The sequence below is a fragment of the Erithacus rubecula genome, assembly GCF_903797595.1.
Source record: "Erithacus rubecula genome assembly, chromosome: 3".
Lineage (NCBI taxonomy): Eukaryota > Metazoa > Chordata > Aves > Passeriformes > Muscicapidae > Erithacus > Erithacus rubecula.
The window spans coordinates 51,905,269-51,928,433 of record NC_136689.1 but is presented as its reverse complement, the minus strand read 5'-3'; the positions used below and the strand labels follow the sequence as shown (position 1 = coordinate 51,928,433).

The following is a 23,165-nucleotide window of genomic DNA, read 5'->3' as shown; positions in this document are numbered from 1 at the left end:
CAGGGTGCTGGGGACAGCAAAGGCCAGCTGCTCTCTAAGAAAAGGCAAGCCAGGAACCACACATGGGCAATGCACTCCATGCCACCAGATCTGAGTGACCAGAGCCAGGTGCTACTAACACAGTCAATCCTCAGTCTGGGACAAGGCAAAGTGACAAACCAGGTCTGGGTTGGGCCAGTCTAGTGCAGAAGGAGACAGGGACAAAGACAGGTCAGGAGACAAGATACACCATGGTTCTGAGGGTTCTATCCAGAGCAGCTTCCTACCTTGCAGATCCTGAGCTCAGCCAGGAGCAGGACCAGAAACTGGCACTACTTTCAACACAGGTCAGGCAGCTCAGCTAAAAAGGAGTTCTTGGATGCATAAGGTGTTGGTAGAGATCTCTGGTAAGGCCACTCAAGACAATTACAGCCAATCAGTGGCCTCAGGGTACTTACCTGTTTTGGAGTACTTGAACTGTTTTAATCCATGCCAAAATACCAATACAGTGCAAATTGTCCCTGTTCCTCTATCTCCTGCAACTGTGAAAACCACAGGAGGCCCAACCCCCACACTTGTCACAGGCATTCTTCAATAGCAATGTTTTCTGGAAGAAGATGTAAAGCCACTCAGAGCAGCCACAATGGTCTATGCCACAGGAAAATTTGGACTACTATTTTTGAGGTTGGCTTGATGTTAGAGATCTGTCATAAATGGCTTCCAAATAACTTTAAGCTGTGCTTGGACAAAACTCTCGTCTAAGCACAATCTATCTTAAAAAAAAAAAATCATGGTGATTTAAGGTCTTTCTGATTTTAAAGGAAACTATAACTCCAGGACTGGAAATCTTAATGCCAAGTTTTGTCCTGATAAAATTTTAAATGGCTCTTTTATGAATCTGTTGAAAAATACATTTATATTAAAAACAGCAAGTGATCCTTAACTATAACATTGTAAATATGACACTGAGCTGAGGTTACAGATGGAACAATAATCTATCTCACAGAACAAAGCTTGTCAACGAAGTGGGATGAAATATTGTAACATAACCTAATTTATTATTGCCTTTTCATCCATCTTGTTATATTATGAATGTGTCAAAGTTCAAACCTCGATATTTAATCATTTAACAGTATGTTATTCAATGCTGGAGCAAGCATTGATAGCATGACTCTCATACCAATGACATCCACACTGTTTCTCTGATACCTGTTCAATTCAGTCCTGCCTGGAGAATTGAAAAATATTAAACTCATTAAACTGCCTATGATACTTTTATATTTTTCTTTTTTTTATTTTCTGCAATAATTTTCTGATGTGTGCCAACAAAACATTAACACTTATTTCTACTAGAACCTGGAAGATGAACAAGCAAGGACTTTCTTGGTATGTGGTGACTCCTATTCTAAAGCACATGGCTCCATTCCTTTGGTAAGATCTCCCATGTTAAATTTCTATTGTTTATTTTATACCATAGTTGCTTGTACAGACTGACTGTTCAGCATGAGCAGCCAATAACTGGCTAATAAAAGGGTTTTATATTAATAAAGTTGAGATCTCAGATTTCAATGTAAGGAGACTGAGGCCAGCACTGAGCATTTTAAAAATGCAATGCACAGTCCTTTTCCCTTTTCAGTTCTCGTTGACTTGGTAAACAATCAAACGTATAAATACATACTATGGGAAATCAATAATATAATTTTTAATACCTTTTTTTTTTTTTTTTAGCTTCAAATAGGCACTCCATTCCCCTAGAATCACTCACTGCCTCAAAACTGCTATATTATTTTGGACTTAGGAAAACAAAGAAAGTAATTATGGACATTTAAAAAATTATTTGAATACATGGAAATGTCAGAGCACACTTCATATAAAACAACTCAAGTGCTGCAAAAGAGTAAGCAATGTTAACTATATTTTCTTAATGGTGGAAATTAAGAAAAAGAATGTGAGCATGTTTTTGAAGTCCTAATGCAAAAAACCCTCTGGATTTCCTGTATAATTTTCCCTGTTTCACCAATACTTGGTGAACTTTTGCTCACTCTTCCTCCAAAATTCACACTGGAACTGTAGTCAGCATAGGGAAGTAAGTCACAGAATCTGATTTGGTAGCAAACTTTCATTCAGTAGATACATGTACAAATAAATCATGAGTGAGTCCATGCCTCAGTAGTTCACATAGTAACTGGATCAGGATTTAAGGTAGACAGGCTCTGGTTTGATTTCCATCATTTATCTGCTGTTCACTTTGTATGAGTTTGTTTTCTTCCTGGTCCACTCTTTCCCCATCTTTAAAACTGTGGTAAAGCACTTGGAAAATGTTCAGTATCTACAGTGGGATGGTCATACAAAGAGATCCTATGTTATGAATATTTTCTGACAGGAAGGCAAGGACAATGCCTTTAAAAATGTGTGCAGTTCTGGTATGCAAATTCCTAAAATATACAAATAACCTCACTTGGGGTTAGAATAAAAAGTTTCTCTCACATAAAGTTAAAAGCCATCATTGCAGAAAAAGAAAAAAGGACATAAATGACTGTACAAGAGATGTTCATGGTTCAGGAAATCTGCATGACAATTAGGCAATGACCGACAGGAAAAGAATATTACTCTGGTTGCCCTTTCCTTCTTTGGGAAGTGTTAACATTATGTAGTTACAGTTAAAAATTGACTACATTAATCAAGCACTAAATCCTTAGTCAGTGATGTATTCATATTTTTCAACTGACAGACTGCCTGAACATAGACCCAGGTTTTTTACATACACTGTCTGATACTTATAAGACTTCATAAATAACCCAACCATCAGCTTGTGTATTTCCTCAAGAATAGTTTATGCCATGAAAAGCAATGAATATTATTCTGTTATTTAACAGAATGCTGTTTACAGAAGGTCAGCTGTAACACTGGTAACCTTCAGCCCACAGTAACACATGTACTGACTACAGCAATTGCTGCTTCAGGTGATGCAGTCTTGACTTGGAGTCTTAACATGCATTCCTTAAATGTGTATGCTGATACAGTTTTCACTATTTAATTTTCTTCATTATGAAAAATATAAATAAAACTATCTACTGTCTCCCAGTATTTGTCAAATCCAGTCTTCTTGTTCTCTTCTTCACATGCTAGTAATCTCCCCAGAACAACCTGTCTCTCATTCTTCTCTTCCTTCCATCCTCCCACCACTGTTGCTCCTTCCTGGCACTGCTTTGAAACACTGTCCACTTCTCCTTTGCAATACAGAGCATTCCTTTCCTCTCCTTTCTTCAAATCCTTCTCAGGATGCTGCAAAGGAATCAGTGACTGGGGGAGGATTATATGGATTTACTTGGCAATTTCTTTGCTTATATAAAAGATGCAAACATACAGAAAAGTAACCAACAGTTAATACTCCCTGCAAATGCCACCTGCCCATTCTAGGCTTCTACCACAGGTTATCTGGCAAATTTTGTGGCAGCTTTGTAAGCCTCCGGGTACCCAGCTGGTGCCCCTCCCAGGTAGAACATCTCTGCCTCTGGCCACTTCATTGCCTGGTTTCAGGAAGCCAGAGCAAAGCTGTGAGACTGTAAATGGGGCAAAGGCACGCAGCCCTGCTGAGGGAGAAGGGATGATCCCCAGGGTGAGGAAACAGCTGGGGCTGGTAAACCCTGAGGCCATCAGAGCTGACTCACCAGAGCGCATTTGCCAAAGAGGTCTGACTTGGAGCTCTTCCTGGAGGAGCAACTTGTATTTGCACAACACTCAGCAGAGCTCCGATCCTGCACAGAGCTGTTGGACACTGCAGTAATGTAAACAGTAAATAAAAGTAATGCTAACATGTGATTTCCATCACTTGCTTCTGCTAGAGCCTTACCCAGGCACATTTTTTTTATTTTGCTCACTTGCACTGAACCATAAGACCTTATACCTTCATGGGACACCCCAACCTCAGTGCTGCTAAATTTTTCTTCCCATCTTCAGCTGGTTCCAAGTTTACTGACTTGTAAATGCAATGTACTGACTTGTACATTAATATATGGAGGATAATGTAGCAATGTTGCATCTGATGCAGAAATCATCATCATGAATATAAAACAGATGCACAGGACAAAAAAGTGTTATTTGAATAAGATTGCCATGGACTTCCCCACAATATTTCCTCTTCAAACTATGCAGTAGTACAAAGGCCAGCTGGAAAATCTAAAAGCTCTACAGCCAACTTATTATCTGTTTGTTAGTAATAGACTGGGCAGTGAAATTACCAACTGCATTCCTACATCAAACTTCTCTGCTCTGCAATTCTCTTCCGATGCTCTAGAGGTGGTCCCATTTGCTATTCAAATTTTAGCCTTCTTTAGGCCTCCCATCCCTTCCAGTGCTTAACCAGAGGCACCATCATATGAGTACATGGACATATAGAAATCTGGACTGCATTCATGTACCCCTTTCTTGCCTCCCTTGCCGCTCCTCTCCTCTCAGAAAAAGTGGGTCAAAGGAGTGTCAGAAGCTTTCTCACACTTAATGCTGTTAAGTCAGCTAATTGAATAAACATTTGTTTAACATTTGCTCCTATTTTATTAATGCACTGTGAGAATGAGAAGAATTTTATTCCCCTTCTTCCCCATCCTCCCCCTTCCTCAGGAGTGCCACTAGCTGTTATCGCAGTGACTAATGTGCTGTATGTGGCCATTATAGTCCTCAACTCTGAAATTACACCCAGGATGAACGATAGGCTCTGCCTGTATGCTGATTGGAGTTGGATGATGATTGATTAGAAGAAAGTCAGACTACGTAGCCATGCAAAAAGAATGCACTAAGCCACAAGCTTAAACACTAAAGAGCATTTCACCAGTGGCTTCAGAGCTATTAGATGTTTTCATAGGAACAACATTTCTCACATCCAGGTCGGCGCATTTTATCTTTATTCTTTCAAATACTGAAATTGCTTGGATAAGAGGGTTATATATTTTTATATATATATTTATATATATTTTTTTTATACACATTTCTAAGAGTAGCCTGAACTTTTAGAGGAAATTGAAGAGGCTTTGTGTCAAGTACAGCTAAATCCAGCCTTTCTATATCAAACCTCTGCTAGAAAATTACTGTGCAGATGATAAGGCTGAAAGATATAATAAAAAGTGACTCTACTCAATTTACACTGCAATATTGGTATGACTGAATATTTTTCATTCAGGTGACTGATAAAATCACTAAACTGTATTGCAGATAAATAAAGGAGGCTTCTGTCAAGAATAAACACCATTAATCATGAAGTCTCACCCTCTGAGTGGCTGTGCTATGCAACTGCACAAATGCACCCTCACAAGTCGCATGTGACCCACTGCCTCCTTTTCTCCCCAGCTCCCCAGTGATACTGTTTTCTTAGGAAACGTTTCTGTTGCCTTTACAACATTTGGAAGCCCAGGAATGTCTTTTCCATTCAAGTTTATACACAAGTGCAAATGAAATCTAAATTTTAGTGGCAATACATTCAGCTAAAAATTAAACCCATGAGATACAGAGAAGCCATGCAGACTGTGGCTGCACTGATAAAAATCCAGAATTATAGTGAAAACCCTGTGTTTAAACTGGTGAGGATGAAGCCTTTATAATTCCAGAAACAAGTAGGAAATTTTTCCCCCAAGCCTTCTTCCCATTTTGTTCCAAACTCATTATTTTCTTAATGGTTTTATTACTTAGTTTTGCTGTTTACAAAATAGGTGCTGAGCTTCTTTTTTGAGCATATAAATATAAAATTTCTTAAAATCATAAATCTACCTCAATAGAAACTATGGGTCTCCTTTCAAAAAAGCAACTTACATGATAAAAAATGGGCATGAGCTGAAAGAAACTTACCCAGCAAAAGCACAGTCATACAAAAAGAATAACAGACAACTTAGGTAACCTTTTTGTAACCTATTTTAGAGCAAGTGATGATTCAATAGTGGCCATGTTATTAAGCCAGAATGAAGCAGTGCCCTACACACTAATGAGGTTAAAAAATGTAGTTAGGTCTTCATGTTAAAGGCACTTAGCAAGCAGCCTGCTTGGCAAAGACCGACTGTGTGTTGGAGCAGAGGACTAATCACACAGGCAGGAATCAAATCGACTGGAAGAATTAGGAGACTTGCGGCCCCGAGGAATGTAATTCATGCAGAAAAGCAGTTGTCAGAGCGAGGCCAGGGAACTGTGTGGGAAGAAAGCAAAATAAACAGTTCAACAAAGAAAACAAAGATGCTCAAATAGTGGCTTTTCTAATGCTTGAGTACACCGAAACTTCAGTGGGCACATATGACAAAAAACTCATCAAAGACGACCTCTATAAAAGCAATATACCGGTAAATAGTGAACTGGCTCAAGAACACTCAGAAAACGCCTGCAGGTCTTTAAAAATAACCTCGACGGCATTAGGCAGGGCAGGGAAAGTACAAATACATACATGTATGCATGACTGGGAGAAGAAGCAAAACAACCAAATGGTACAAGGCTAAGAGAGTTGAAATGGTTTTATAATTACTCCTCAATTCTCTCTCTACCATTCACAGGCAAGAAGACAATGCAGTCTGCATGCAACGAGTGCTCCTGCTTGCGTGCAGCAATACCCTCCGTGGAAAAAACAGCATTGCTAATTAGGATCCACTCCCACGGCGCGAGGACCAGATTACTGCATCCACAAGGGGGATTATCTGACCAGAAAGAAGAGCTTGAGGCTTGTCCTAAATCTCAAAAAAACTCATGTGCAATTCATGGGAAGTTTTTCTCATGATGGGTATGATCCATGACAGTAAAATTAAATTTTGAAATCAATTGATACATAAATATCACAAATAGTTTGTTGTCTTGAAAAATAGTGTTTTTAACATGTTAATACTGTCATAATTTAAAGGGGTTTTTTAAAATGATTTTTAGAGAATGAAGCTTTTATCACATTTAGTACTTTGGAACCTTTCTCCTCATCTCACACACTCACAATTTTTCTAAATCCTCACTACCTCAAACTCAAGAATGCAATGCACAGTATTGTTCCAGCAAATTTTAGCTTCTCTTCTTCCCTTAACTCCTTCCTCCCATTAAGGCAGGTGTTCCTTCTCCTGGAAAGGAACCTGAAAAGCTTCTCACACTACATCAAGTGAACACTGTCCTCAAAATCTGTTGTGTGATGCTAAGAAACACTCTTTTTCCAAATTCAAAACCAAACCAAAACAAACCCTTTCATTTCCAATGCCTACTGTAAGTCACACTCACAATATTACAAAAAAATGGGATTTGGAGAAGAAATAAATATTTTCTTTAATTCTTTTATATAATAAAATAATAACTTCACTGTTTAAAACAAAACAAAATTGTCATTAACAAAAGGGAAGCTCAGGGACTAAATATTGCACTTGCTACCCATATTTGGTTGTGAAGAGAACGTTTGACTAAAATTCTAACTTTACAGGACTACAGCCCTGACAAAACAGTGATGTGAAGGTTTAGCATTAATCATTTCTGTTGAGGTATGGTTAGATTTGCTTAAAACCTCTGTACTATCATCAACAGACAGCCCAAAATTGATATTCACAGGGATTAGTGACTGTTACTGAACAGGGTATCAGCTAGAATTTCTCATCTAAAACTACATTCAGCAGGAAAAAAATAGATAATACAAATCCATAGAAACTCCTGAATAAAATTCTACATATATATATTTCTGTATAAAACACACAGATTATTTTCTGAAATGCATCCTCCCCCCCTTTCCCTAGACAGACACATGATTTGGGAAAGAAAAGCCATTTTGAGAGTGCACCAGAGTGACAATATCAGCTGTCCAGTATACATTCATGCTGTACCCAGGACTGGAGTCAAGGCGTGACCTTATGAAAACACGATTTCCAAGCTTCTCCCGTTCTCCAAGCAGCAACACAAACAGCAAGCGTGCAAGTCACAGATCAGCACCAACAATCATGAGGGCAGTAGGATTCACAGATATATGAAGCACGACTTACATCAAAGGTGAATGCTGCTAAGGGGGGAATAAAGATATTCTGCTAACAGCCCCTTCTTGTATTTTCTCTGCTAGTATTGAAGGTCCAGGTATGGGAGCTGGCTGAGGTGCAACCAGAGAAGGTCAGAAAAACACTCAGTTCTCATGGCAGGCTGAGAAGTCTTGTCTCTGTCAGGCCAGCTTTTTGATCATGCAAGCACTGAAAGATATTTTGCTGCTATGTAGTCCAGAGCACAAGTTAGTACTAACAAACAGTAAATATATAATGGCTGGAACACTATAGCCATCAAAAGAAACAGGAGCTAAAGTCCTCACACTGCTGTTCTTGTTCTATTTGTGTGAAAAACTGGAGTTAAAAAACATTTCCCAGGCAAAGCTGTAACTTTGAACAAAAAACATAAAGGAATAATATTCTGGCTGCATACTTTGTTTTGAAAAGTAGTAAATTCAGTTTTGAAAACTTCAAGGTAAATGCACTATCTATGTGCTGGAAGTATTATTAATTCTATTTATTCCTAAGGGAAATAGCCTGGCCAGCTTGGAACACACCTGCACAAGCTACACATTTGCTCCCTCAGCATCTCTGCAATTCAATCTAATCACAGGAGTAGAAGCACAGTTCCCAGAAAAGGTGTCAGGATGGAAGCCTCATGTCCAAGGAACAAGCAAGGACAAGGAAGACAGAGGCAGGCTTCACAAGCTTTCTTGATACTGTCTTGATGATATACACTGATAGTGATCTTCCAGGGTAAAGCAGAGAACACCTGATTGCTCCTGGTCACTCAGCTACTGCTCTCTCTGCCAAATCTGTCTACAATGTTGTTAAATGGGGCTATTTGCGTTGGTGGCCTCTATAGACTGGACTAGACTATCAATCTTTTCTTCCATGGGCCAGTGGAAAAGACATGATAAATCTAGGCTGAATTTCAACACAAGATAGAGGACTGAAAGATGTGTATCTTTAAAGAGATAGCTACTTAAATCTGATATGTTTAGAAATTCTCCCTTATGTGAAATACTCCCTAATTTTCTGTTGATCTTTAACACCAATGGTCACAACACCTCATAAATAATGCTTTCAAGAAGATGATAGGCTAGTTCATTCCTTCAGAAGCTTTGTACTCCAGACTCATGGGCTGCAGGATGGCTCTGTGTCTAACCTCTGCAGTATCTCCAGAAAATTGCCAACACACCTATAAAGCTGACTATAAATGCAGACGTAATCTATTGTAAATTCAGACCTCCACATTTGCTGCTGGAAAGGATTAAGCACCTGCTCTTTAATGGCAGCTTCACAGCTTCAATGTAAGCATTACTCTGAAATAAGGTCCCAAGCCATTTTTTGGTCAAGCATCCTAAAAGCAAAAATCAAACAGAATAACATTTTTCTTTAAATTGTTTCCTCTATTAATCAATAACATCAGTCATCAATGACAGCTCAGCCTGGCCCGAGGCACAGTGATGAAACACCCACTGAACACAAAACACAACCCTTTCAGGGAAATTAAGGTATCCTTGGGGTTTTTTTCTAGCATCACACAACACAGAATATGCAAGGGACAGACAGTTAGTCTCCTACATCTCAGAAGCACAGCTTCAACAGCTTATGTTTTGGTACAGATCTGTAAACCAGTATAGACACACACACACACACACACACACACACACACACACACACATTCATCCTCTGGGAAAGAAAAAGTCTCAACTACATTCAATCCATACTCCAAGATTCTAGGACTTGATGTCTTTGTTGGGGGAGGATGGAGTCTAAGTCAGGGAAAGATTGTGTGAGAGTGAGAGCATGATGAAGATACTCTGTGTTCCTACAACACATCCCACTCATCACTCACGTTTCTTGGAGTTTATACCTACTCTAACTTTAAGGAACTTCCAATTCACAATACGGGAATCTCACAGGTACACTTTAAAAAAGAAAGAGAAAAAAAAAAACAAAAATCCCCACTAAGACTGTAACATTTCAGCTCTCTTTGAAGCAAGATTTAACATGAGTGGAAGAATTGTACTGAAAAAAAGGAGTCTGTCACAGTCCAGTACCTCACAGGCTACTGCAACAAGTTTGACAGCAGCCTCTATAGAGTTGGCTTGCTTCTGGTTCACTGCACGTGAATACCACAGTCAATATCTGCTCACTCGACTAATACTGCTGACTACAGCACAAAGAACACAGGAATTTTGTCCAAGAAACCACAGGCTCAGAGCCTTTGAATGTGCACTATATTTAGAGCTTGCATTCTTTGCAGCTGATAACAGAATGAGATAATAGAAATTTCAAGCAGCAGAACTCAGCAGCAGCAATTCTATATATTTTTTTGTTTAAATGTTAAATTAAGGTAATGATCCACATGTTCTCAAAGGTTTTGCCATTGATCATTTCTTTCTAAGCATTGTGTTTTCCATCTTTCTCGGACTCTGAGTAGCTCCTTTGCATTAGTTTTAACTGCAGAGATCTAAAATTACTCAATCCACGACAAACATACACAAAGATATTCATCCTATTATGTAAAGAGGATTCATGCACACACACAAATTCACACACTTGTGTACACATCTGCACATAGCAAGCACCCAAACAGCTTGAAATCACGTCTAGCTATTCCTCAGTCTACACAAAAATGTTACATAGAACAGTGACCTGAGGCATAACTTTGCTGGCCATTCTTTTTGCTTCCATCATTCCTTAATTCACACTGGTTTGAAAGCTTGCCTTAGGGAACCACTTCTCACTGGCAGCTAAGAATTCATCTAAGGACTGTTAACTGCCCAGATGGAGTAAATCAGCTAAGTGGCAGTGCTGATGAGTGCTGATAGGCACCTTACTGCTGATAAACCTTGGAACTGCTCCTCTGCAACAGCATAATCCATAAAAACCTCTTTAAAAAACCCTTTTGTTGGAGTGGGCTCCACCAGGCAAACCTGTACCACTCTATGTCTCAGGTGGGCATGAAGCAACCTATCCCCTTTAGACCATCAGAGGGGTGCTCCCAAGGGCTTTTCCCAATTTTTCCTCTGCTTTTGTCACACCAGGAGGATGCCCTGCACATTGTTGCTGCTCCAGATTGCTAAAGAGACGTGAAGAGAGCCAGCTGCTAGCCACTGGAGGCACATTTTGCTCATTGGGGCTGGGGGCCGCGGCCACTCGAGTGCTTTTTTCAACACTAAAAAACCACAACTCACGAACCAAAGATTTGAGGGAACTTTCTACCAAGGATTTTCAACAAAACAAACCATTACATTTTACAAGTTTTTCCTTCTACATTAAAAATCTCACCAAAATTTTCCTCGGATTTCAATTGCTACAACTTCCCCCGACAGCCCAAAATCAAGCTGCCTGCATGAAAAGAACAAAGAGCCTCTGTTAACACAATATTTATCTGCTGCTGTTGTTTCTCCTTTATAAATCTGTAGTTCCTTGGCATTACAATTAGCTACTCCAGAGAAAATGATTATGTCACAAAGTATTATCCACCACAGAAACAGATGAATGATGTGAACCAAATGTAATCTGGTGCACTTAGAGGCAATTCTGTTGACTTTCATGTAGATGTGTTGGCTTAAAACTGGGATGGATTTTAGCAGTGAATCCTTATTTGATCTAGAATTTATTTTTCAGTAGAAATTAAATGAGATAGTTTTTTCTAAATACTGCTTTTTTCCTAGAAGAGAGAGAGAACATCAGTGAGAAACATAGAAGAGTTGAATTGGCTGTGCAGTAACTACAGACGGCAGCTTATCTAAACAAATGAATGTAACTGAACTTACATAAAACAACATCAAAAATATTTAACTATTTTTATCCCCCTATTAACCTACTTTTTTCCTTTAAAATGTAGCTCAGAATCAAAAAATTAAGAGGAAACACCCTTTTTAATGCAATTCAATATATGCCACTACTAATTTGCTTTCCAAACTTTTCACAGTTTCAGATAAATTTTAAAAACACTCTGTTTCTGAAGCTACTCTGCAAGCATTACAAAGCTTATGAAGGAGAATTTATGATCTGTAAATCTTAAGGTAAATACCACTAAATAAGAATGAACAGCTGAACAAAACACTGATTAACTATTTTAAATGATGCAAAACTATACACTGAGTGAGACACCACAATTTTAGCCTAGACAGAAGCTTCCTATTCCCAAACTTCATAAAATGTCTGGCACTGAATGAAAACTACCTGATGAAGTTTATGTGTGGGCATCTGGCCCTGGCATTTTACTTCTCTGAATACCACTAAGAAAAGAAGGATACACACTGCTTGAAGAGCCTACAACATGGAAATCTGTGGCACACAACAAATTCTGAATAACCTAAACAAGTCACCAGACCATGCTGATTCTTTCTCACAGACTTGTTATAAAAATCCTTCAGGCTATTAGCAGCTTCTTATTCTTCATGCTGCACTTCACTTCCAGGGACAGGTTTCTTGGGGTGTTTCCCATTTAATACAAGATTTCTTCCTGTGCAAAGAAAATACTTTCACGGATGATTTTAGAAAGCTGTAACTACAGTCATCTTTTCATGTCCCAAGAGCTTCCCAGCCTTTCTTCTTTGATGGCTCCTGGCAAAACCATAAAACCCACTCCAAGTCTTAAAGTAATTAAAGCCAATTCAATAAGTGATGTTTTTCATGCTGGGTGGGGCTCTCCACTGTGAAGGGATCAATGAATGCTCTGACAAGCTGACAAACTCCTTGCCAAGACTAGAACTTAGAGGTATGCTGAGGTAAAGCAGCAGGTAAAAGATTTAAGAGGTTTAAGCACTCCAATTTTAAAAAATAAATTAGAATTTAGAAATTGAAAAGAAAAATCATAATGTCAGTGGCAAGGCTGGGAAAATGTAAGCATCCTATCAAATGTGTGGCTAGCAGTTTCATAATCGAGGCTATGCTTTAATCTTTTCACATGTGGGCATCCCCTGTTTTGCTGCTTGGTCCAAAATCAGACAATGATGAAAGCTGAGTGTCTGGGCCTGACTTTGCTTTTCTTTCCACCCTTGTGTAACTGATGTGTGTATAAACTAGGTATGAAATGGCATATCTAGAACTAAAGAACTAAACTGCCTTTTTATCAACATGGAGCTGACTGCAAGCAAAATACATGCTTTGGTTTCATACCAGAGCATGAGAAAGTTCAAAATACCTGTTCAAGTCATTCATGTTAGGCACATACGCGGTTATCTGCACGTGCGTCATTTCAGGGTGTAAGACTGCCAGACTTGCTAGTTTCAAATCAGCAGTTAGGAAACAGAAAGGACCTTGGAATATCATAGATCCTAGGAAGCTAAAATACACCAGCTATACCTTGCAACTTCCTCCTGGCTGAGGCAACCTCCCCCAGCTGTATGCACACAGGTAGCATCAGTGCACCTTCCCTTAGATTTACCTGCTCACTCTTCCTTATGTGTAGTCCAGAGCTAAGGTAAAAATGGGATGGCAACAGAAAGAGATGGAGACTAAATGGATGAATATTTTCAAAGATGCATGATGAATCTTGTAATCCTGAAACTTTCAGCCCTGAAACTTTAACTTTCCACTAGCCTCCTGTAACACCCGTATTTACCACTCTGAGATGTACACAAGCCACCACCTCAGAGCTGTTCCTGATATTGCACCTGACTGTTGTCTCTTGCCACATCTCTGCAGGAGTGTGTTCCCTCCACAGCCACAGTAATTGTGCCTAAAAATATCAGGATAGGTCACCTTCAAAGGCTGTTCAACTCAACTTTGAAATGAAGCATACTGGGGAAAATCTACTGATGCAACTTGGTTGAAGATGCAAATGAAGGAATGTCCAAGAACAGTAGCTTCCTAAATTGCTGAATTTAAATGCACCAGTAGAATTCTGCCTCTGCCTTAGGAATTTTTTTAGAAATTACTAAATAAAAACTCTCATCTTGGCTAAGACAGATTTTAATAGTTGTGGGACTATAAAGTTATTTCACTTGCACTGTCAAAAAAATAGACAAGACACCCTTCTGTTCACTGCTATCAACTCTCATTACGGACAAAGACACCAAGCAACTGGAAGAGTTAGTCAATAATAAACTTGTAATTTGGATTTTGAAGAAAAATAGCATACTCATTATATTAATTTCAAATAAACGCCCTCATTAGTGACATGATTTTGAATCACTGCACACCAACCAGAGAAGGCATCACACTCTAATGGATGACCTAGAAGATGTCAAGGACCAAAACATAGATAAGCTTCAGTTCCTCCTTTAATACTTTAGAAATCAATTTTGGAAATTAGGAAAGAGCTGGACAAAAACAACAAAGAAAAACAAAGCAATGAATGTGATTACTAAAGCCATGCTTCTTTTGGTTTGTTTTAATCGTATGGTGTTTATGACATAATTTAACCTCCTAGTTCAATGTAAACCAGCAAAATTGAATTACAGTTTACTGATTTTTTTTAAAACTGAATTTGAGAAAACTAAATAATAAAAGGAAAACACAAGCTCTAGCCTCAATTCCGCCATTCATTCATTGCCACTGAAGAACAACTCAAGTTTCATACATCTTCCTGAAGAATAAACCAGAGATGTACTGTAGAAATTCCAAGGTAACTCCACAGTCCTAACAGGTTTTGGTAACAAAATGTGACACATTTCAGTACATATTCATAAGGGTTGGGGGTTATTATTGGGCTGTAATTGCAGTTGTTCTAACACCTAATAAGCCATGGCTGGAAAAACAAAGGCAGGTTAATTTGTGATTTCCTCTACTCATTCAGAGGCAAATTAAGTGTCAAACAGCTAATACAGAACATATTTCATTTTATGAGATTTTAATTTAATTCTGCACCATATCGTTGATGCCTTAATGTAGGGTGGTTTATCTAAGAGGAAGAGCAATTTATAAACCTCTTTCAATTGAAATCTTTAATGATAGGATAGGATAGCATAATTACAGCAATGCCTGCTAGTCCTACTATACATAAGCATCTGTCAGCAATTCCATCATAAACATAAACCCTTAAGAGTTTATAACTCAAATTATAAAATTTGGCTCCAGGCTGAAATTTGGGATGCAATAGTTCTCACCATCAGCAATTAAACTATAAGAATCACACATAAGAATACATATACCTTTATTAGAGCTGCAAGTATTTAAGAGCTCTGTAATATCTTTAAAATTCCTGCTTTCATTTTTTCTTTTTCACTTGGCCAGTGTGTTCAAAATTATGTGCCGACACTGTAGGCACCTAGCAGACAAGACTCTCCTCACATTTTTTCTGCACTTGTATTATACTTAAACTAATTCCACTAAGGCTTGACAGGTTCTGGAACATATTTCAGGAGCATGAATAACTAAAATCATGCATTTTTTTAAATTTTATTTTTAATTTCTATTACATACACACATTTGAGAGTACTACAAAGCTGAGGAGAAAACCACTCATACAATGAAGTCATTCTTGAAGCTGTAGGTAAACATTTGCTTCCTGACTGGTTTCTTGCCATTTTATCTCAATTCTCAAATATCTTCTCAATCCAGTTCTTTGGTTGTTGTTTTTTTGTTTGTTTGTTTGGGGGGTTTTTGTTTATTTTTGTTTTTGTTTTTTTTTAATGGGTGCTAGGACAGCTGTTCAAGTAACGGCTCCAAATAATTCCAAGTGTTCCTAAGTGCTACTCACACCAGGTTCTGCAAAATTTGCAAGAAAACCACTGGATGCTTACCTCATGTGTATATACATTAATATATTTTCCTGAAAACTTCAAAAACATGACATCTAACATCTACAAATATGTTGAAGTCCAAATGATTTTTTTAAGGTTGCCTATTGCCTCTTTATATTTAATTACACCAATCACAACAGCTCCAAGAGTCCACTAAAACTCATCATTCCAATGGTGACATAAAACAAATGAGCAAAAGAGTCAACATAAGTTCATGAGGAAAATTGGCTAATATCAAAGGCAGTTTTGAGTATAAAGCTTGGGCTGCTATCAGAGTATATTTCTACAGCAGCTGCCTGCAGTCATCACATCTGGCTAAGACCTCCTTGCCTCTGCAGGGCCGGGTTGAATCACCATTTAGTCAGGGAGCAGGGGTGCACAGCACACAGCAGGGCACCTTTCCATAGAAGGAGCATGATTTGGGGGTCGTACCTCTGAATGCCAAACAAGGTATGAAACAGGTATTTCTAATATCTATGGGGGCTCTTACAGAAATCTTAGCACTGAGAACAGTGTAGACTACTAGTCCTGATTTACCTCTGTCACCCAAAGCAGGTGACAGTGGTCTACCCACCCAAAAGCCCTGCTGAGGGCATGGGGTGCCTTGCTATGAGCTAGGTTAATGAGATTGAGGCTCCAGGGAGGGCTCAGCTCAGCAAATGCCATCAGGAAGGGTTCCACATGGCACAGAATTCCAGAAGCCTCTTCCATGCTGGTAGGCAGTACTTGTGTCTTGGATGATGGTCCTCTGCTGACACAGGTTAAAGCTCCCTACCTCATCTGCCCAATACAAAGAGAAAGGCAAATTCTTCACTATCTTCAGAATGAGCAGGATCATCTCCCCCAGCTCCCAAAACCATCCATCCATGTAGAATATTGACTGCACTGCAAAATCTAGGATGACCCTTTAATGACTGTCTGAGCCTGCCACCTTCAGCTTACAAGAGTATTTAGCAGCAAATTTAAGCTTGTATTTGAGTGTACTTCATTATGTGGTAGATTGTGGTGTAAACAGTGATGCATCTGAGGAACCCTTAGAAATAAATCACAGATTTCTGTGCTCTCTCTTTCTATAAATACCCACTTTTCCTCTAATGCCCAAGAAGACTGCAACACAGATTTATTACTTACCTCCAGGCAAATTTGCTCTGAAATTACAATTCAGTAATAGAAGACTGACTCAAAAAAACCTGTTAGTAAAATATTGTGTGTGTACTTGGGCATGTAGTTAGGATTGTTAATATCAATTAATTCTGCTCACAGAGGAGGACTTGTTTTAAAACAACTTCATTTTTCTTCTGCATATATGTAATTACACAGCTGTAACTAATAGCCATAGAAAAGCAATCTGCCATCTAAACAACTAGCATTATTCTTCAAAGTATTACTTGTGCTTTTCTTCTTGTATTTTCTCTGTGTGAGAGGTGATTAGTAGGTATGATTAAATGTATTCATCAAGTCTTTTAGTGAGGTACCAAGCCCTGCTTTTTTTGCTCCATTTTAATGGTATTTAGCAGTTTTCTGGACACATCTGCTGGTTTATTCTGCAATGCTGATACCCGTCTCCCTATACAGAATAAGATAAAATTTATTTCTACAGGATTTCACCACTACCACCCTTTTCTAATGCATGTTATCACTGGTATTCATTTCTTTTATCTTTGTGTAAACCATGTGCTCTATCACATTTGCCATTTTGTTTGGGTGACATTCCCATCAATCAACCGATTGCCTATATGTGCACACAACAGGGACTAAGAAAATTTACCAAAAATTTCATTATGCTTCATAGCAGTCACTAAGGGAAAAAAACCAACCTTTTGGTTGTTTTGTAAACAAACCTTTGGCATGAAAGGAAATTTTAGCTACGAAGAATACCAAGATTAAATACATGTTTATCTGGTTGTATTTCACAGGGCTCAGCACTTTTAAATTTAGTCTTTATAGAATGACATAATACAGAATAAATGTCAGCAAAACACATAAGTAACTTCTGCCAGCTACCTATTGTAACATGAATTCCTCAAGCACCAACATGGGCTTTCCTTTATGAACAGATAACCTCAATGCTTTCCAAAAGTAAATCTCACACTCTGGCAATTCTGGGAAAGTGCTCCAGGTCCCTGGTTTCAAGCATTGCAAAGGTTCATGCATTTGTCCATTTTTTCAGGAAGCAAGGGAGAACACTGAATACTCACACATGCAGAGGAGGAATGGGAGATGGTTCGTAATGGTAGCGTCCCTCATGATGTCTCGCATCAATTGGTACAGGAGGGTGGAATGCTGGAAAAAGGTGAGGAGGATCTGAAAAAACAAGCAAGGTTCCCGGATCTGAGTATCTCCAATGATTCTTTAAAAACAACATTCATAAAGACAGAACAGATACTGAAAAGTATGTGTCAAGAGTGCTATGACTTAGGGGTCACAATCTCCTTCTGTGCTCCTGTCACTCAGGTCTGTCTGAGAGAAGAATTTGGCCCAGTGTTTGAATGAATATGTATTTACTAATTTTAATATTCTCTTTTTATAGATAAAATGGAAAAGGGCATAAAAAAGGTCTTTAATAAATAATTATGTGTCCATATGCAAAGCATCAGATCAAAAGGACCATCATGGCTTTCATAAGCATTCCTGATTTATTTATTTTGTATTAAAACAAGAAAAAAAAAATCATCACAGGACAAAATGCCTAAGCAGAGAACACAATGCAATAAAAAAGTTTATCCTCAGAGATGTATGCACAGTCCTACAACAGAAAGCCAAACTGAAGTGATATGCTGAGAAATGTAAGTATAACTGGAGTAAATCAGACAATGATGTTTGAAAGGAAATGCGACTGGGAAAAGCTATATTGGAAATGTTTAACCACAGCATGCCAATGGCTGAACCTGCAGAAATGCGTATGAGGACAGAGGGACTCAATTCATACCCAGCTCTTAAAAAGGAAGGGTGTTTTCTTTGTCCCCCCTGACTGGGGACCCAGGGTCTCATGTCTGCAGTAAGCTGCCCTGCTCTATTTCCTCCATGCCTTTCACAGGATGGGGGATTTTGCAGCTGTCAGAACTCCTGCTCCCTGCTGTTTCCAGAGAGCCTCGGAGACAGGCTGACAATAGGGGGAATGCACCCCTGACACCCCCATGGTCTCTGCCCTGAGGAGTCAGCATCAGTCCGCCCTCCCCACTGCTTCTGCAGCTGGATTGCCTCCCAGCTTGGAGAGGCACAGTTCACACAGCCCACAGCTCTCCTCACCAGCACACCGCTGTGATCTGTGTGCCTCAAAATGTTACACGCTGCTGTCACTGCCTCCCAAATGCTCACAAGTCCAACGAGATGCTGAGCACCTCCAGCGGCATGAAACAAACTGATCCCGAACCATCATTACCCAACTGCCACTTTGGGTGATGCCATGTGTTTATCTGTCATCCAAGGCTGAGATGTACAGACATTAGGTCATGTCACAGATTTACTAAAATGCTTCTAGAAAAAAAGAAAACTTCATCCTTGTACTGGCAGTAAAATTAATTCTACTCCAGTTTTGCCCACCAACTCTTGAAGGTAACTTTTCTTTATATTTCCCACCTTTCCTGTTCAGTAAAATGTAAACCTCCTCTTATATTATTTGTAAAGCAGTTCCCTGGTCTCAACTAGAGATGGTTAAAAAAAAAAGTATTTTTCCTTATCGTGTTTTAAAAAGTTGAGTTGCTTTATTACTGTATTTTGAAGTGCAAGAAGAATGATAGGAACAAACCTCATTGCCCTGAGGGAATATACATAGGGGATGAAGGGGAAATAATTTCTGAGGAAATATTCCAAATATTTCAAGAAAGCCTGGAAACATCTCACATAGACTGTCCACTTACATGGCTTGATTTTGTGAAAGGACATCAGCATGTGATTAGCCACAACGCATTTCAGCCATTTACTGACTTAGGCACCATAAATGAAAAATAACTGTGGCTTATGATGTAAGCTGGGAGCTCAAACTTATGGTATTTTTAATTCTGGTTCTGCTGCACCAACTGGACCTTGGCATGCAATCTGTTAGGAGCTTCTCTCCCCATGCCCAGCACTCATGGTCTTCAACAGAGGTTAAAAAATGGGTCACAGATGATCAGGAGCACACTGTCATTATCAGAATGGAGGATGCTTGCTGCCACCTCCTGAAACACATTCCCCACCAGACACCAAGGTGATGGGGAAAAGGGATGTGGGAAGTGTGTTTTAGCACATCTCCCTGCCTGCCCTCCTCCCTGCTAAACTGGTGTTTGACTACAGCAGCACAGGCCAAAGAGAGGAGGCTTCAAAGCAGATGTCTAGCATTTTACAACACAGTCTGCCACCAATTTTTCAGCAAAAAAAGAAGTCACTCACACCCTCATAAATACACAGGCAAATCCTTCTCTGCCCTATGCACTTCCTTCAAAGACTGAGTCTGGAGAGTACAGGTAAGACCATGGAGATTTTGCTACCCATATTCATGCCAGACAGGATGTGGTTCACCTGGCCAAAACATGAAATCCCATTCAGGATGCCAAGCCTCCTCACTGTCCCACCCTCACCCAGCCTAAGAGCCTACCCATTAAAAGCAGCCCTAGTAATTATGCAGTGAAACACTTTTTGACCCTCCTCAATGTCTAATTTACTTTCAGCTGAGAAATGGAAACTTAGTATTAAACAACTCAGAAAAAGGTATTTTTCTCTGTGGGGCTTATGCAGTGCAGATCTTCAACAAGTTTTATTTATGCATGGGCTATAAATCTCCAAGAACATCTTTTTGAGTCCTCTCACATTAAGCTCCTTTGTATATCTTGGTTGCATCTTGTTTGTAGTTTCCATCTGGGAAACAGCCGTACTCCATCATGGCACAGGGAGCTGTCTCCGTCTGCCCTGAGCCGTCCGGAGCAGAGCTGCATATCAAACCCCAACATAATTATCCATCTCACAGTTTATTATTTACACATGAGCAATACAGCTGGTGAACATCATAACTCAAGTGTATGTGTAATAAGTTACTACACTGTAGCCATCTCTTGTTGCAAACCTTAAGAAAAACCACATGATGACTTTTCCAAAGTCAGGCTAAAACTGCTGAAGCAGAATAAAGTGCCACTAAACCTGGCTACCTCCTATTTATCATACAATTTCCTGACTGATGGTTCCACAAACCAGCTGCTAAGTGCTGTGTACTCTACTGTCAGCAGACTAACATGCTAAATGGAAGACAGGGAAAATAATGTACAGAACTATAGAACTGGTGGAGTCAATTTTACAGATGGAAATCAAATCCTGCCATGTTGGGTCAGCCCGCAGCACAAAAGCAGCTGGTAAATTCTGCATGCTGGGGGGCCTAAGACCACTCCACTTTGAAAAGCACTGAATATTTATATGGAAAGACTCTGAGATCAGAGAGCTGCCAACGCACCCATCATCCAGGGCTTCACTTGGAATCCACTTGAAACAGCATAAAATGTAATCAGTTGATGTGTATTTATATGGAAATTAGATAATAAGAAGTTTACAAAGCAGTAACTGAGGCTGTAGACACTTTGACTTTTCACATCCCACCCAGTAACTGTTTCATTAAAGGCACCAGCAGAATATTAAGGGCATATTCTACCATGATTATTGATACTGTAGGTAAGTAAAAAACTCAGACTAGCCAAGCTAGAATTCAATCTGAACCTATCTTACTCATGGTTGTTTTTGCAAAATGCTTTACCTATCTAGGGAAACCAGGGGAAAAACTCAGTGTCAAAGACAGGACAGCTGCTCTGACTATGCTTTCATTAATTCATTTAAACTGTGAAGAAAAAAACTCTTACCTTCAACAAGAATAAACTCCTCCCACCAAAACAAACTGACAAAATCTAACTTCCTCTTCTGCTAAGGAAATTACTTTTCACCTTCTTAAAAATTCTGGCTAAGATGCAAACTTGCACAGAGTATGCCAGGCAGTTTTCTTGTTTTCTTACAGACATCCAAATACAACTGTGAATTCCTGGGCCAATGACATTCTTGCAGAGACTGATGTAAGTGTATAGGTGCTGGCTGTGTATTTGCAGCCCTCAGCTTCAACTCAATAGAAGTACCTGATTCTATGCATAAATTCCACTGTTTTCAAGAACTTGTAAGGGCATGCCAAAGCATTGGAAATATATTTGAAGACACTGTTCACACATTGCTGAGTTTGGCAGCTGTTGCTGCCTTCTGAATTTTCTGCTGCCTTCTACTGTAAACTTCCTTCACAAGCTCTCCTGTGTCCTGCACAGCTAGCAGGGTCTCTTTAAAACAAAGTGGGAGATACAACTGTAATGCTATAAACTATTAATTTTATCACTGTGAGATTTTCTGGAAAATATGTCAATTTATGCTGACTTTCTGTTGTATAAAACCTGCCTTCTTATTTTTCCTTCAAGAATCAGTCTTACCTTCTATAAGAAGTGAATAGGATCATCTCTTTCCAATTACAATCATTCCCATACAGGAAAAAAGAAGATCCCTACTCTTGTTCTCTGAAAGTTGACACCTAAGTCTCTGCTGCAGCATCAAGAGAAAGAAACTGGGAGAAAGAACAGGTATGTATGATCCTTGATGCTGAACAGCAAACCTGAATTGAAGTCTGATGAGATGCAATTCACAGCAAGACTTGAAAGGGGGATGATGCCAGCTGGCTCAAAGGTGCTGTGCAACACCCTGAGACGACAGCAGAAGGGTTAGGCTGCTAGGAAGCTGCTGAAGGTCATGATAACTTTTCTGTACGCTCTGCAGTCTCTCTCAAATAAGCCTTACTTAGGGGATCACCGCATTTGGAAAGATAGGCTGTGATGGTGACACTCCTCCCTCAGCTAGCTGACTTGCTCAAGCACCTTGTGATTCCTGCCAAACGCTCGGGAGACGGCTGCTGAAATGACAGGCTGCATTTTTCAGCACATCAAGAAAACATTTGCTACCATAGAAGACATCTGCACTGGTTTGAACTCACCCAGTGTGGCCCCGATGTCTGCACCTGTGTCACGAGGTCAGGGCCACAAAAACAGAGGTCCTAAGCTCAACACAGGAAGCCCTCATGTGCTTCAGCACATTTGTCCTTAGGACAATCAGCTCACCAAATTACATCTCAGAGCTAAGCCAGATGCAGACTTCTATCTCAGATAGAACCTCACTTAAGGTGAAATCTACTTCCTGCTTAAATCCATTACAGTCTTGATGCTGAACGACAGTACCAAGCTTTCACACCAGATGTAACAGATACATTATGATGCAAAATATAGCCTCCATGTTAATGTCTTTTCAATATGCAGAACAGTTTTGAAGAGTTTGCCAGCAAATTTCTACACTTCCTTTGCTTCACAAGCTGATCACCAGATGAGAATTTTCTAATATTCAGCTTTGCAGAGTCCCTAAGGGCACCACTGTTTCTTCACATACATTTGCTTCAACTGATCTGAACTTAATGGTATTGCCAGGTTTTATGGCAAGAATTAGGTTCTTAGTTGCCAAGCAAAGATCTTAT

General features: G+C 39.4%; 1 protein-coding gene across 5 annotated transcripts in view; it reads right to left on the bottom strand.

Moving 5' to 3' along the window:
- GLI3 (GLI family zinc finger 3) overlaps positions 1-23,165 on the bottom strand; it is a 203,898-nt gene that overhangs the window by 75,059 nt on the left and 105,674 nt on the right. For all 5 annotated transcript variants that reach the window (XM_079301522.1, XM_079301524.1, XM_079301521.1 and 2 more), the window contains one exon: positions 17,851-17,956. In XM_079301522.1, coding sequence (XP_079157648.1) covers positions 17,851-17,956 — 106 coding nt within the window. The remainder of the gene's footprint in view (positions 1-17,850; positions 17,957-23,165) is intronic.